The sequence below is a fragment of the Sciurus carolinensis genome, chromosome 8, assembly GCF_902686445.1.
Source record: "Sciurus carolinensis chromosome 8, mSciCar1.2, whole genome shotgun sequence".
Taxonomy (NCBI): Eukaryota; Metazoa; Chordata; class Mammalia; order Rodentia; family Sciuridae; genus Sciurus; species Sciurus carolinensis.
In genome coordinates, this window is record NC_062220.1 from 95,636,122 (window position 1) to 95,653,336 (window position 17,215).

Genomic DNA, 17,215 nt, shown 5'->3' on the forward strand with positions numbered 1-17,215 from the left:
TAATATTAACTTTGAAATTGTATGACTGTTTGATCATCTACATAATGATGTTTATTCGTATATCATAAGGGACCAAAGGGTCTCTTATTTATTTCACTACCCCCCCTTTCACTACTGTGTGTAAACTGGAGACAAATTCCTACAACTGACCAAGTTCTCTGAAATATATAATTTCTAAATAGGGGATGTTAAATCCATGGGACAAGGTTTACATATCATTTTATGACATCCATCTCATGAATCTTTAAATATTTTTGGTTGATATTTAGCACAGCACAGATTGTATGTATGTATGTGTATTTATTTTGGAAAAGATAATTAATCAGTTGTGGGGACTGAAAGTCAAACACAACTTTCTTAACACTATTTTAAAACTCTAAGAGGATCATTAAGATTGATTTATTCACTCTGCAATTCCTCTACTATGAATAATCTGAACACATTAAGTGCACATTCTGGTAATTGAATTAACCAACACCATACATAATTTATTAAGCAACCAATTGTACTTTTTATCTTACAATGAAACTGTATCATATAAAACCAACAATCTTTGAATACCTAGGCATTAGGTTCAAGGAACCACATGAAACACCATCAGTGGATGCAGGGTTGGAACACAGGTGTTTGTTTTTATGGTAAGACACTTGGAATCATGCTAAAGGGAAAATAGCAAATCAACATACATATAGTTAAACAACACTTCAAGGTAATAAGAGATTGGGTCCCAATTAGCTAAAAAGGACCTCAGAGATGGTAAACTAAAAAGACAGTGATTGGTTCAGCAGCAGAGAGAAGTGAATGGAAAGACTTAGAAGAAGGTTGAATTATGAAACTAAATTCCGCTATAATGCCAGTGGCTTCAGAGGCTGAGGCAGGAGGATCTCAAGTTCAACGCTAGCCTCAACAACTTAGTGAATTCAGACCCTATCTCTAAATAAAATACAAAAAAGGGTTGGGGATGTGGCTCAGTGGTTAAGTACCCCTGGGTTCAACCCAGTACCCACCCACCCCTTCAAAAAAAAAAAAAAAAAAAAGGAAGAAAAAGATAATAAGAAAAGAAATTAATCTCCAAAATTGGGGCAAAGATTATTTAAGGAAAAAAGCCAAGGTTTCTTGTAACTCAAACAATTTAGGATTTGTAGGGAGATGAATCCTCAATGCAACAGTGTCAGGAGATGGGCCCAATAAAAGTGATTAGATCAGGATGATTACTATTGTTTTAGTCAGTTTTTTGGTCATTGTGAAGAGGAAAAGATTATTTCGGGCTCACTATTTCAGAGGTCTCAGTCCATAGATGGTCAAATCTGTAGCTCTTGGACCCAAAGTAAGGCAGAACATCATGGCAGAAGGGCATGACAGAGGAAAACAGCTCAGGACACGGCAACAAGAAGCAGAGAGAACTCCACTCACCAGGGACAAAAGATAAACCCCAAAGGCATGCCCCCAGTGACCTACCTCTACAGCCACACCCTACCTACCTATGGTTACTGCCCAGTTAATCACGATCACAACCTGTGTAGGTTAAGGTTCTCATAACCCAATCATTTCACCTCTGAAAATGCTTGCATTGTCTAACACATGGGTTTCTGGGGGACACCCCATATCTAAACCATAACAGTTATCACAGGAAGTGGGTTAGTAAATTGGAGAGTATGAGTGAGTTAGATCTTTTCTTCCCATCTCCTGCATACACTCTCCTGCCCTTCCTTCTTCCACCATGGGATGACACAAAAAGAAGGCCTCTGAAAGATGCAGCCCTTCCACCTTGGACTTGCCAGTCTCTAGAACTATAAGACATAAGTCTCTCCTTTTTATGAATTAGCAAATCTGTGGTATTCCGTTAAGCAGCAGAAAATGGACTGACAGGAAAGGAGGGTAGCTCCTGAAATGTAGCTATTTTAATGACATCGCTTGCAGGTGTGTGCTTGTCTGTCATGCTCAGCCCTGTGGAGCAAGGGGAATATCATGTCATGTTTCATCCTCAGTACCTAATTTAGGGACAACAGAAGGGAGAGTAGGAATGTGACTGAACTGATTCCAGGTTAGTAAAGCTACAGAAGGGAGACAAAGCAGGGATGTTTGGAGAAGACTAAGGCAGTCTGACTAAAGTTGAAGGAACACGAGAAAAAATAAAATTGGAAACGTTGACTGGGGCTAACTGTGAGACATCTTGGCCACCAGTTAATTAAGGAGGTTGGACTTCATTCTCTGTCTAGGCAACAGTGAAAACCAATCAGAATGACACTGGCTTGGCCAGCACAAAGGAAAAGTCAGCCTAGGAGTTGATAAGAACTCAAAATGGCCAGGTACCACAGCACTCACTTGTTAATTTCAGCAGCTCAGGAAGCTGAAGTAGGAGGATCGCAAATTCAAAGCAAGCTCCACACTTGATGAGGCCCTATGCAACTCAGTCAGACCCTGTCTCAAAATAAAAATATGGTAATAATTTTAAAGAAGGACTGGGGATGTGGCTCAGTGGTTAAGTGTCCCTTGGTTCAATCGCTGGTACAAAAAAAAAAAAAAAACCACAAACAAACAAAACCCTCACAATATAGTTTTCCATCTTATGCAGGAATAAGGGAAACTATCCAGAGGCTGGCCACACTTGCAGCAGCGAGGGTTGAGGCATGGTATCAGGACCACATGCAGTCATCAGAAATGCCTGCACCCCAGTCTCAAGCTGCTGGATCCAGATCTACCTTCAAGTTTGAGAACTCTTGCTTTGGAAGGTGAAAATATCCTGGGTAAAAATGTCACAGCTCTGCTATCTAAAACCTAAAGTACTTTAGAATTCTTTGAAGACACTAAAACCCATTGCATTATACAGTTGACATGGTCATATTTTAGGGTGTATGCATTATGTCTCAATAATAACGTTTTCAAAATCAAATGTGTTTTTATCCTATGCAAAAGATTTTTTTAATGTGCACAGAATCAGAATTACAAGACTAAGTGACTCAAAAATCATATCCTCAATAACCTTTTCAAACATGATGACTTTAATCATCAAGTGAGATCAACTAATCTACTTCTAGCCTAAAAGCTCTATAGGAACAAGGAAAGTATCTTAATTATCTTTCTCACTCCAACACATACTGAACTATCAAATCCGGGCAAAGAAATTTCCCTCCCTTACACTGCCATGACCCATTCTATAGGAAAATATTGCCGGGATTTCTGTACTTAATTTCCTATGAATATAATTCACATTTGAAATTAGGAGTGTCTGAATTCTAAATTAGATCCAAGGGGGAAATTAAAATTGGATATGTTAGTCAGGTAACTAAATATAAATATGAACATTATAGATGTAAATTGACAAATTTTCAAGAAGATGTCACTTTGGAAATAAGTAAAATGAGCGGTTTTATTCACCTGTAAAATATCATTATAATCCTTAGCCAACTGTCAAGGAGGTAACAGACAGTAAGCTTTTCAGATGCAGACATTTCAAGACTATTATTTGGTCCCATTTTCTCCTTGGAATCAAAAGTACTACCCAGTATTTGTTGTCAATCTCTCTGCATATTTCAAACCACCCTTGGATTCTTTCTCTCTCCACAGTGAACTATTTTCTCATAGTTTCTGCCATAGATTGACTGCTTTCGACATAGCGCATTCAGGGTAATCCACAATCATTTGTGGTCAGGTCCAGATTTAAACTATCTCAAGGATTACCAATGCTCTGATTAAAGTTTAAAATCTTTAATATGGCTTTTTAAAATTTTTTTTTAGTTGTAGATGGACAGCATGTCTTTATTTTATTTGTTTTATTTTTATGTGGTGCTAAGGATCAAACCCAATGCTCACACATGCTAGGCAAGAGCTCTGCCACTGCGCTACAGACCTAGTCCCTAATATGGCTTTGAGAATCAGAGCTTATGCAAAACTTTCTGGCCACATCTGGCTCATCTCACACTTGGCATACCCTCTAGGTCTCTGTAGGCTGCTCATCTTGCCCATTTTAAAGACTTCCATCTATCCTCCCTCCTTTCTTCTTATATCTCTACCTAATGTTCCTCTAGGCTTCCTTATGTCCAGATACTTACATTTGTAATTGATGACATTTACTGTCCTGCTAATCAATTAATATTTCTCTGTGAGTATCAAGGAGATTGGAACTGTCTCCAGAGCTTAGCACAGTGCCTGATACGTACTGGAAAGACAATTCAATTTTCTTTTATTAAATATACTCATGTATGGTTGATTTTTTGATTTGTTTGTTTGTTTTTAGTTTGTTTTTTTCCTCCCAGTGTAGACACTTGTTTCTGGTAGCCCTGGATATAAGTTGTCCAGGACAGTCCCATTTTGACAAAGACTAAGGACAGACATACAAGTTGCCAACAGGGCATCCATAAAGCATCAGTACAGGTTTGGTCATAGGGCAAGAAAGAAAAAATTCTAGAGGCAAGGCACTTTTTTCACAGAGGGGAAAACAGACATGGAGATGTCGAAAGGGAAAGGAGAGGTAAAAGAAGTAGCATGAAGGAAATGCTTGGAGTTGTGAGACCCAGAAGACCTGAAGGGACAGGGCAAAGAGAAGAGTGGGAAGATTTTTCTACACGCCTCCCTGCCAGGTGAGAGCTGGTCCTGCAGGAGCTGGCCCAAGGTCTATGTGCAAGCATGCGACTGTCACACTGGGATGAGGGGTGGCCTCCTGAGGAAGCAACAGTGGCTTCTTTTGAAAGAATTCAGAATCTTTTACCAGGGTATTTGGCTGGATTAGGAAATTTACAGCTTTCCTGGACTTTGGTTTGCCCAAGTGAACATACCGTTGCTAGGATAGCTCTTTGATTGAGAGTCACAAAAATCAGCAGACTGCTGGTTTCAGTCTAGCAGCAGATCTGATTGACCCCAGCAGGCCCTCTCATGAGGACACACAAGATAAGGGACACAGAAGCCAGAAATGGAAATTGGAACAGGAATCTTCCCTTCTCCATCTCCCTCTGAACACACCCTCATCCTTCATATCTCTGAAACTCCATCCTTTCTAAAGATGGGTTTTACTTTTGCTTGCTTAAGGTTGGGTTCACCAAAGCATGACAATTGAACTAAATTACCCACAATAATCTCCCAGGGTAGAATGCACATGTCCCAGTTCTGTCTGCTCAGGGATTCTGGACAATTCAAGAGCTATTCAAGAACCCTAACTTAGAAAGTGGGGATGCCAAAATTGGGAATCCCCCAAAAGACCATGCTTCCTCCCAGAGGCTCCTGTAGCTAACTTTGCAAAGGACCTGGATGAGGCTTAGTGACTACAAGATAAGAAATTTATGGTAATAGGACACTTGGATATATCACTATGTTTCATCCATTCTGGATCAGTCTTAGCAGAGGAGAGTCAAACAGTTTCCTGCAATCATAATAAAACTTCAATCATCCTGTAGTACACAATCCCATAATGTTTCTTCCACCATGCCCTGCACTTTTGGGGTACACAGCTCTCTGCATGCTTAGGGTTAAAGACGATAGGCAATTTTCTCACCTGCCTAAAAAGAATAATATTAATGTAATTATACACCCTTAAACCGTTATGCAATCCAGAGCAAAAGGCAAATAAAATGCACTTTGCAAATCCCTAGTGAGTGGAAGATTACCTGTTACAACTTCCCCCAATTTACCCTCCCATAGAAGCCATAGACTGAAACAGATAACCAGTGCTTATAGCCTTTAACTTCCTGCATTTAATTTTTCAAGGCAATTACCATCAGGAACAGTGGCCTGATGTCGACAAAGAAAGGGCCTCATAAATAAATGGGGGCTGAGACAGTGGACACAGGGTTTATCAGAGGTGGCAAAGAAAGTTCTGGAGTCAGACCCAACAAGGTCCAAGTCTCAGCTGGGTTATTTCTGGCCCATATGACCTACATAAGTTGTCATGTAAATTCTCATGGTCTCACTTCCTTATTCAAAAGAAGATGATACCTACATCATTAAACTATGTCAAGGGTAGTGACTAAAATGCTGAGTTCTCCCTCTGCAATCCTTATTCAAAAGATGAATCCACTGAAGCACACAATTCACTTTTCATTTTTTAATTCTCTCTCTCTCCCTTTCAGACATCACCCTAAAATATAGATTCCCGGGGCAGAATTTGAATGTGCAAATACCTGAATCTTAAGTAGCAGAATGCTACTTAACATGACATTTTCCCTGCTGCACTGAAAACCCCATGCTAACAGCCCAATAAGTAAATGATCACCATTTAGGAAAATGGATTTTAATAACTTGAGAAAAGTAGGAGAGGTGTCTTCCTGATGATATTAGCAGAGAATCACCAAGCATTTCCAGTAACCACATCTGTTTGCTCATTAGTTCAGGTCTAGAAAATTTTCCCCCTTTGAAATGACAGGTGATTTTTATCTTTGGCAGAGGGAGGGAGAGAATCTCATATGCAAGTGGAAATCAGTAACTAACGGCATGCACAAGTTTCAGAAATTAGTCACTGGTTACCATGGCGATACAAATATTACCTAACAACTTACTGGGCTGTAAGTAACAGAGAGGATGCTAATTACATTATTTTAAGGATGGAAAAGGTCTTTATTTTTAGGAATACTTGTAAGAAATTAGTCGGACCTACACAGCAGACAGAGGACAGCCCAGATTTGACCCTGCGGAGCCAAGATTCACCAATGCCTCCTGCCCTGTGTGTGTCCAGCTCTGTGTCTCACACACACACACAAACAGCTGTGCCAGTAACAGCTGCAGGAGAAGAGCGATGACATTTTATTTACAAACAAAGGGCTATGACTGGGAAGACGAGTCTTCTGACTCTCTAAACTCTTAATAAAAAATAACTTCTGCTGCTACCCACTGAAGAGGAAAGACCCGATGGCAGTCTTAGGTGGCCAGTGCCTTTGAAATTCAACATTAAGAATTTTTCAGGCAAAACAAAGCTTCCCAGAAAATGACTAGGATACCTTGTAAAATGATAAATTTCATCCTGTTCTCAGAATTTTGAGTTTTCTGAGTGTATATGAATTTTAATTAGGAAAAAGGGAAGGCAACATTATATGATGCTGGTAATTTTTAAGTTATTCCAAGAAAGGGCAGTACACAAACATACTCCTCAATCAAATTCTCTGACACCTTCTAGTCAGGGTGCACTGTGCCCTCTACACAGGGGTCCTATTCTTCAGAAAAGAGACCCCAGAGCAGTGTTTCTTTGAGTAATCTCTGGGTATCCTGCATCAGAATTTCCTGGAGGGCTCCTCAAAATGAAACATCCTATGACATATCCAAGGTCTACACAATCTGGATCTCTGCAATTCAGATCTGAAAATCTACATTTTAAAATATTCTCCCCATAATGTTTATGTTCTCTAACGTCTGAAAACCCTGTCCTAAACAATCTCCAATAAACTGAGGTCTCCAGATAATGATGACAGAAGACACAACAGCCAGTGGGCATAGAAGCCCATACACATCAATCAAAGGCAAGGCTACTTGTGACTCAGCAGCTTTCTGACCAAAGGATTAAAAAAAAAAAAAAAAAGTATAATCTACATGTATTTTACATGTGGGTGTGTGAAACAAAGATTTCACAAACACAGGTGAGATGTTCTCTGAACTATTCCATTCCCATTTTTTTTAAATACTCTTGCAGCCAACTGAGTTGATTTCACTATCCATGGTTGATGAATGTAACTCAGAGATAAACATAACTGCTCACGTTCAACTTCTATTTATTTATATCCTTCTTATCTCACAAAGAATAGAATGCAAATTGTAAAACAAATAATTATACTAAGAAAAGAAGCAAAGGAGAAAGAAACAGGAAACTCAATGTTTATGGAATTAATCAAAGGTAAACTAAGTATATGCAACCAACACCCAACAGAAAATGTAGGCCCCTTCTTAACTCTCAGCTTTGTAGCAATCAATGTGAAGGGGGAAAAAAGCGTGATCAGTTAGGAAAGTTGCAGTGTCCATCTGGGAAGAACAAAGCAATTTCTGAGAAGCATTTCCAGGCAACTGGCCAGGCCCCTCCTACTAACTGAATCCCCCATCATCTCCAAAGTAGTGCAAGGGAGGCATAAGTGTGAGTAGGAACCTTTTCACTGTGTCCACTTTCCACCACTTGATTCATGGGTAAAGTATCCAGTCACTGGCAAAGGGAACAAAACCACACGATTCTCGCTCCTCCCAAAGCTCTTTCTACTCGCATACCAGCGCTGGCCACCTTGTATTAGCAGCTGTTCACTGAGCTGTTCCTTCCCTACCCTTCAACCCCACAAGGTTCCATGAGAACAGTACAGGCTCCTCTGCATTTCAGGGAGTTTTTCCCCCAAACTGAGATGAGTGTTAGATTATTCTAAAAATTTCCAAAAGACAAAATCATAGAAGCACAAAGATCTAAACTCGTTTCTTTCCTGAAAAGTCAAGTATGTGACTTTTGGTCTAGCCATTTAACCTCAATGATTCAGTTTCTTATCTATTAACCAAAGCCAAAATTTTTATATCACAAGGTTAGTCTTGAGGAAAAAAAAAAAAAAAATCAACAGATGTTCATTTGCCTGGCTCAGATCCTAGCCCAGATCTCTTAGATATTAATTTTACTTGCTTCCAGGGCCATTCATGGTTCTCATGAATCCCTCCTTCTTATCTAAGCTTATTAAGAAGTTAAAAGCACCCAATAAGAAAGCTAGTTCCCAAGAATTTGGAAAGGTTTCCTATCATTATTTCAAGTATTTTGTATTTTAAGCAAAAAATAAAAGAGGGGGGATCTGAGAAGAGAGTTGCAATGTGCAAAATCCTTAATCATGCAATGAGAAAGAGAAGTAATTAAAATATTCACTTTTAGGAAGCAAAAGTAGTTCGCTAAACAGGACTCAGAAACAAGATTCTTCACTCTTGAATGGGCTAAATATTGTCCTGTTGATACTAAAGTAGCAGTTGTTTGTTTTATAGACCCTATTTCCATAGATGGCAGAGATGTAAAATTCAGACTAGCATGTCTAGTCCTGAGCAGAGGAAACAGGAAACATCAGTCATGATTTACTTTCCTTAAATATAGTGTCCCAGATGCAATAATGTGGCTGACCTACCTTTTCTGTGATGTAGAAGTTTGAACTATCAGCATGTTGCAGTGCAAAATATTCATGGTTGGCAAGAGACCACCTTAAAAAATATAAGCATAAAATGATCAGGAGAACAAAAGTGATCATTTTCATTGTTATTAATTGCACAGAGTGAATGAATTAAAGGCCCTATGATTAGAATGGGGCCAGTCCTAAAATACACCACAATGGAGTTTCTCAAGTAAAATGGTGTTAGCCCACGCTTCATTACCCTAACACCAAACATTCAGTATATGGATTGTCTGGACTTATTCCAAGCCTACTGCTCACCTGGAAGCATTTCATCTTCAAGGACTGAGGTGAGAGATTTAAATATAAATTGGAACCTTCTTCCCCATCTTGAAAGATTAAAGCAGAGAGAGTAAAAGGAAGGAAACACATGCAATTTAAATTTTTGGTAATCAGCACATTTCAATTGTCTCTGAGTTCTATAATTCCCAATCAGTATGCCTGATGCAGATTGGAACACTTCAATTAAGGATTCCAGGTCTTACATAAATTCCAAGTAATACTCTATTCACAGTTGCGCTTTACAAGTCAAAATCTCATGCAACTTTCACATGTGCTTTCCCTTGGACTGTCAGAACAGCCAAAGAGAAGGAGGAAAGTCATAAGAGTGAAACTCCACATGGTAGTCCAACTGCCCACGGGCTGGTCTTCTAAATTCTTTCATCTTCTATGAGGGCCTGAATGATCCTTTAGTTCATACCAGATGCAATGTATATTTAACCTCAGGAATCTTTAACCCAACCCCTGCTGGGTAGGACAAAAGGAACACAACTTTTCAAAATAAATAAAACCAATCCCACTTTGAATAATCCAGTCACTTCACACTTCCTTCTCTTAGCAAAATTTTGGTGGAAAAGGGTGTGCAATTCTTAGGCAGTAATTCTTAGTGACTTGGGATGGTCAAGTGTAAGTTATGAATAATACTTTACTACTGCACTGGAAATATTGTATTTGCCGTCAACTCAAACTGGAGTGTTTTAAATGAATCCTGAGGAACACTTACCCATCACAGACTTCCTTTATTATTGCAGACAGTGGTTTTTTCTGCAAAATAACAAAAAAGGAAATGCTGTTAGTTTCATTTCATTATTTTAAATTTAAAAGGATGCCACCTAATTTTTTTAAATGTAAGCAAGAAGAATTTACATTTGCTATTCTTAGTTGTTGTCAATGAGTCTTACTTTTCTCAAAGTAACAATCTACCAGCCAGTACCACCAAATTCATAAATGATTTATCACCCTTGTGGTCCTTTTTTTCTATACTTAGTATTATTAATTGAACAAAACATGCATCATATTTAATTTCACCCTATTAAAATCAGAATGAAAATAGGGCTTCTTTCAAAGATCTCACAGGCAATAGAAGCCTGGGAGGTCAAGGTAACCAGAATTCCTCAAGTGGTACATGAATCGCAGAGCAGCCATTTGGTTTTATGCAAACAAGGTTGGATTCATGATATTTTTATGAGAGCATGTGGCGAATGGGATATGAGGCAAAATTGTTCCTACAAAGTGCATAGAATTCTTCCCCCAACTGTGGCCCTCATAAATGCCAATCACACAACAGCTTGAGTCAGACACACTGGAGTAATGTGACCATGACACCATGTGCCACCCTGTCAACTGGAGGCTGACTTCAGCTGTGCTCCCTCCCTGACAGCCACAGTTGTGCTCTGCCTGCCCCCCCAGATAGAAGGAATGCAACAAGGAGACACAGCAGCTCGGCCCTCTCCGGAGATGTCGAAACTCTTTCTGCTTCGGATGCAAACTTGTAGAGTAGGGAGGGAGTGGTGTGTGGCCAAACGAACAGATCAGAGACAAGAAATGGATGGGAAGAGAGGAAAGAACTCAGAAAAGTACTATGCAAGATCCTGGATTTTTCAATACACCCATCCAAAAGCTATCTATACAAAAACATGGTCTACACCTGTCCCTCCAAAGGGCAATGTGGTATCTGGGAAGAGATTCTGAATCAGGCAGATCAGTTCAGATCCTAGCTCTATCAACTTGTCTGCAGTATAACTGCCATTTCCTTAATCTGTTGAATTTCACCTAGTTTCTCTGTTAAATGGAATAGTACCAACCATCCCTCAGGGCTATTGTGAAATTATTTTTAGTTTTAGAAGAAATTAATTTAAAGGGGCAAAAGATTTCTAAAAGAGTCTGTTCCTTGCCTTCCCAAGTCACTGAAAGAGCTCTGTTTCATCCTAGTATCTTGCCCTTGATAAGGTGCTGCTCTGACTGGTAATTCTGAACACTGTCTGCATAGTCCTCTTTGAGGGACTCTCTAGCCCCTGCAAAAAGCTCCAGTTCAATGTGCAGTGTCCCCCAATAAGCTCCTCCATTATATCCACCTCCAGGTGTTCAGAACAATGTCTGTTAGGCAGACATTGTATAGGTAACAATGTCTATTGACTATAGTTATCATACTGTGCTACAGAACATTTGAAGTTATTCCTCCTGGGCTGAGTATGTAGTTCAGCTGTAGCACATATGCTTAGCATGTGTGAGACTCTGGGTTTGATTCTTAGCACCAAAAAAAAAAAAGTTATTTCTTCTACCCATCTATCCCACTGTACCCATTAACCATCCTCTACATCCGGGGCCTCCTAAGCTCTGGTAACCACTGTTCTGTTTTTTACTTCTTCAAAATCAACATTTTAGTTTCCACATGTAAGTGAAAACATATGCTATTGGTTTTCTGAATCTGACTTTTCTTAACATAATGTCCTCCAGGGAACAGAGAATTATTGGGGATTGGCAAGATTTAGGGATATTCTCAACATCCTGAGTCTGTCTCCTTTAGAATATGATTAGTGATGGTGACTGGGGTCTACAGTGAAGTTATAGGTTACACAGTCCTGGGCCACTGCAAAGACCTGTCCTCTAGCTGTGAGCTGAGGGGCAAATGCACTCTCAACCCCAGGGCAAAGAAACTACAGGAACAAAACCTGTTCCTGAAGATGAAGATTTTGCACTTCCGGTCACAAGAGACCCCTCCAGGATATCTGTATGTGACAGGACCCTATCAGAAAGTCCTCCCAACCCCAAACTTACTTCTTGTACCCTAAAACATCAAACACATAACCAGACTGGGTTTCAATCTAAAATTACACTGAAGAAACAAATCAGGCCAAAAAGGTATTGTTGAGGCAGGACAAGGCATTGGAAGCAATTATTCCAAGAATTAAACTTCTTGGTTGAGGTCTCTCAGAATTACTCAACTTTGAATTCAGGTCTGATTCACAGATACAGAATCAAGTTTAAAAAGACAGAAGTCTCTGGGGTATTCATATCTAGAACATTCTGAAGTCAGATATGTGAAAGGAACAAAGATCAGGGAAGCACAAAGCTTAGAGACTCAATAGAGAAAGATTAAAGAAAAACTCTAACCCAGAGAGGAAAAGGAATGATAGTTAACTGAACATCCATAATGCAGTTGAACCGATTGAAATGAGCATTACGTAAGGATAGGGCTGGCTCCGCAGCCCACTTCCGGCTCCACTCCTGTCGGCACCTATCAAATGTTACCATGCCCACCCCCAAACCCCAATCCTTCAGTGAGGTCCAAGTGAGATTTTGCAGTGCCTCTTTTACCTCTAGCTGCTATCTCCAGATTTCTGTTCTCTGCTTTTATTTAATCAGTCAGTTCCTCATAGTTCTGGTCCCCAATGCTCTCTGGCAAATCCCTGACTGTTAGAGGCCACGTATTAAATGTACAAGCAAAAACCTACTACCTCACAATTCCAATGCCCTGACCCTCCATCTACCCCAGCGGTTTCCTCCCACTCTCCCATGATCCTCTGCTCCCACTATGGCACCCCCGCTGTTCAGGAGGATCATTAACAGCCCAGTTCTTCAATCTAATTTATTATCACGTTATATGCACTGCACAGCATCATCTCTCATTCCTACCTACTACTGCCTCTATCAATTCCTGCCACCTGATGAACTGTACAACAGACACCCACAACTCGTCCCCAGCTCCAGCACCTTCTTTTTTTTTTCCCAAATATTTTTTAATTGTCAATGAATCTTTTTTTAAATTTATTTATGGTGCTGAGTATCAAAGCCAGGGCCTTGCACATGCCAGGCAAGTGCTCTACCACTGAGCCACAACTCCAGCCCACCAGCACCTTATTTATAACTACTTCCATACATTTCCAATTGCATACACCACAGGTGAATTTACTCCAACTTATCTTCCATGAGTTCCTGCGCTCCACTGGGTCTGCTTTGGGCAGTTCTTCCAGGTGCATTTCCAGAGAACATGGTCTTGCCTTCTTTTTCACCCTGTTCTGTGACGTGGACATTCACAAGACACCAAATCTCATCATTATTTCCTCCACAACTTCTTTCTCCGTTGTCCCTTCCAGACCTTTCCTACCACCTTTTGCCTCAGGATCCCTTCACCAGATACCATCACAGTCTCATTCTCTCCCATCCCCAAGTCAATTATAATTAAACAAAAAGATTTTACCCACAAATATTGTTCATGTCACTCTTTTGCTTTAGTATCCTCCATGGATTCCCAGTGACCTTTACCTATAAAATATAAATCTGAGTTGGATACACAAGACCTTACACAGTCTAGTCTCAAGAAATTATATTCTGCACATGTCACCCATGCTTCTGGGTTTTGTTGGTGATTCATGAAAAAATAAAAATCCCATCTCTACACTTTCATTTATGCCATCTGCTCTGTTGAAATGTCCCTATCCTTATTTCTGTTCCACCTCTAACAATGAACTCTTACCTACCATTTAATATCCATGTCAAAGCCACCTTCTGTAAGCACATGTCCCTGATCTCCCAAGATAGGTATAATTATCCTCTCCGCATTTAGCACATTAAATGAATCACTCCTGTGGACTTTATATATGTGTCTTTTCTTTTTGCCCCTTGAGAACAAGACATCTTAATTCATCTCTGTAACTTCCCCCACACGCCATTCCTCAGTACTAGTTACCAAAGTATGTAGATGCTAAAAGGACCTAACAGGCGACTCAATATATTTCTGCTAAATGAAAAATCCATACGTTCATTAACTTCCCTTTTAAAAACAAAACCAGGGCATGGGGGTACACCTCAGTAGAAGAGGACTTGCCCAATGCCCTGGGTTCAATCCCCAGCACCACAAATAAAATAAAAAAAAGACATAAATAAGAGGCAAACTATTTTAAAGGATAGCCTGGACTCATTAGCACGTTTCCTACTTCCTACCACATATTCCACTGCTGGGTGGCTCTAAGCAGCTGTTGGCCATAAGCTGTTAGACACATGGAAGCTGTTGCTACTTTCTGCACAAAATCAATCTTCTAGAAGTTCTGCAATGCAGGATTTGGAAAAGCTGTGAGCCAGTCAACTCATGAAGAACATAACTCAAAAGATGATAAAAGAGATAGCAATCAAATGACTATCATCACAGTAAAGAGGACCCAAAAAGTGAGCCATCCTGCTTTCAACCAGATGAGACTGACCAAGATACCACAAGTAGAAAGTACTGGCCTAGTACTATAGTTTTCCTCACTTCCTGTTGAAACCCCTCAGTTTTGTTGTTGTTTTTCTCTCTTTTTCTTTTTTTGCGGGGGAGGGTACCGAGGGATTGAACTCAAGGGGCACTTAACCACTGAGTCATATCCCAGCCTTTTTTTGTATTTTATTTAAAGACAGGGTCTCACTGAGTTGCTTAGCCCCTCACTAAGTTGCTATGGCTGGCTTTGAACTCAAGATCCTCCTGCCACAGCCTCCAGAGTCGCTGGGATTACAGGCATGCACCACCCCACCTGGCTGAAACCTCTCAGTTAGACTCTAGCCAGGTGCTGGACTGGTAAGTTCCAAGACAAACACCATCTTCACCCATGGACCTGTTCATTAGCAATCTCCCAGAAGGTTACATAAGGTGTTTCTCTGTCTGTCCAGTTCTCTGAGACCTGGAATGAGGTGGCCTCAGTAATGCCTTGAGATTTTTGTAGGCTCACTGAGTAATTGGTCTTTCACTTCATTGAGAACAAAGACCCAGGAGAAAAGAATACGGAATCTAAAATGAGGAATCCAGTTCTTCCTGTGACTCCAAAAGCCCTAAAGGAACTAATAATTAATTTCTGGCCTTTATTTGAAAATATTTGGATTTAGAATACTGAGGCAAAATTATTTTTACTGTCTGAGTATGTTTTTAGAACTTTTGTAAAAATCATCTGAATTCATTAAGCATCTGGTTTTGAAGGTCAAAATTACCTTTCTCAGACAACAGTGAGCTGAGATCAAAAGATGAGGAATATTGTTCAGGACAACCTAGAGGGAGATGGTGACCAGAGTTCTATGAGGCACAGTGAGCCTCAACTCACACTTTTTGTTCATTCCCTTTACCCAAGGGAATATTAATCTGGCATATTATTAAAGTTTACAAAAACATTTTTATTTGTTAGATGAAGAATGCATTTCCATATGAATCCGATTGGCAAAGTACCATGTAACAGCAGTTATGCTCAAGGATTTAGCCTTTTTAGAAAGAATTCATTCCTCTCTTATCTTAACTCTTATTCTCTAAAAGTGTTCCTTCATTTAATTGACCAAAGGCAGTTAAGTTCAGACAACACATTTCCTATATAAAAAGATTTTTGCTTACTTTTCATAAAATAAGCTCTATTCTAGAAAACAGTCAAGTTTTCTAATAGTTCATTTCTAATCTACATCTCTAGCAATATTCTTTATTCCTTAATATGAGTTTTCATCCTTTGCTTTCCTTTCTGTACTCTTTCTCTCTTGTCTTTAATAGAAGGTCAGTGTCATGAATTCCAAAACCTGTCACTCTTATCCTTCTTCTAAGCTTGACCCTGCATAACCCTTTGAGCAAATCCATGGACCCACATCCACAGGATGTCCCACCATCCCTTCAAAGGTAATATATATTTTTCCTTACTAAACCTTTGCTTCCCTTTTATCTCTTAAAAAAAAAAAAAAAGAAAAAAATCACTCTCCAAATCAGGGCATGTGTCCCTTGAAGCCATCAGAGACCCCCTGAGGGAGTCCTTCATTGTTTATTTAGGAGGTGGCCAGGCTGTCCTACCAGGAGGCTCCTTCCCAGGGGACCTCCCCCCAGCTGCTGCCCCTCATCAGATCCCCTCCCTGGCCTGCCTGTGATGAGCCCTGGCAGCCTATGGCTGCTTAACCACCTGTTCCTGTCTGTTGGTCAAGACACCTGGTTTGGGGATTTCACTCAGCCCCCATGCTCACCTTGCAGCTCCAATCTGCTGCTGTCCACATTTCTGCCTTGACACCTGCCTGCTGAGGCTGGCAGCACCCCAGCTGAGATGCCCACACCTGTTAGTAACTTCCCACTGTGGGTGCAGGGCTCTGCTCAGACATGTGCACTTCAGGCACATGCCTGCCCTAGCACAGGCAATACCCAGGAAAGACAGCCTGGCTGTTCCATGTTTTTAATGACATGGAAAAAATGCTCACAAGATGATATTAAGGACTAAACACAAGAAAAGCATGTAGGATGACAATTTTTTTGTCAATTAGTTGGCTTTTCTCTCTCTCTGCTCTGAACTATGAGCTCTTGAAGGACTTTAATAAAAGACTTCCTGGAATTGAATCCTGGCTTCTACAGCGACTGCTTTGTAACTTTAGATTTATTAATTATTTCTCTCAGTGCTTCTGTTTTCTCTTCTGAAAAGCAGTTTCGAGCCTAAAGTAACATCATGGAGATTGACTTAAGTTTGGAGTAACATCTGGTACATAGTGAAATATTATATAAAGATCACCTATGAATAGCCTCCTTTATTTCTTATATCTCATTTGAACACTTCATAGGTATATTGTTGATTAAAGAAATTAAACAAAGAAATGAATGACTATCTAATTCTTCTTTCTTCTTAAAGTGACTCTGGTCCTTGGGGCTGCCTTCAGCTCCTGACTCAGCCTGTTTTTTAATTTTAAATTTGTTGTGTGTTTTGCCAACTCTAGATTATACTTGCTTTGAAGGGAGAGCTGCCTCTGAGACACTTCTTGGTCTGTGGCTCCTGAACCATCAATAGGTGTGCAATTAGTGAGCATTAATTAAGAACACATCTTTTTCTCACGTTCTAGCTTCTCTCTCCTTTTTCATTCTTTCT

General features: G+C 40.0%; 1 protein-coding gene across 5 annotated transcripts in view; it reads right to left on the reverse strand.

Moving 5' to 3' along the window:
- Window positions 1-17,215, reverse strand: part of Elmo1 (engulfment and cell motility 1) — a 565,472-nt gene that overhangs the window by 429,550 nt on the left and 118,707 nt on the right. For all 5 annotated transcript variants that reach the window (XM_047560130.1, XM_047560134.1, XM_047560131.1 and 2 more), the window contains exons 3-4: window positions 10,099-10,139; window positions 9,054-9,126 (exon numbers count right to left, since the gene is read on the reverse strand). In XM_047560130.1, the coding sequence (XP_047416086.1) occupies window positions 9,054-9,126; window positions 10,099-10,139 (114 nt within the window). The remainder of the gene's footprint in view (window positions 1-9,053; window positions 9,127-10,098; window positions 10,140-17,215) is intronic.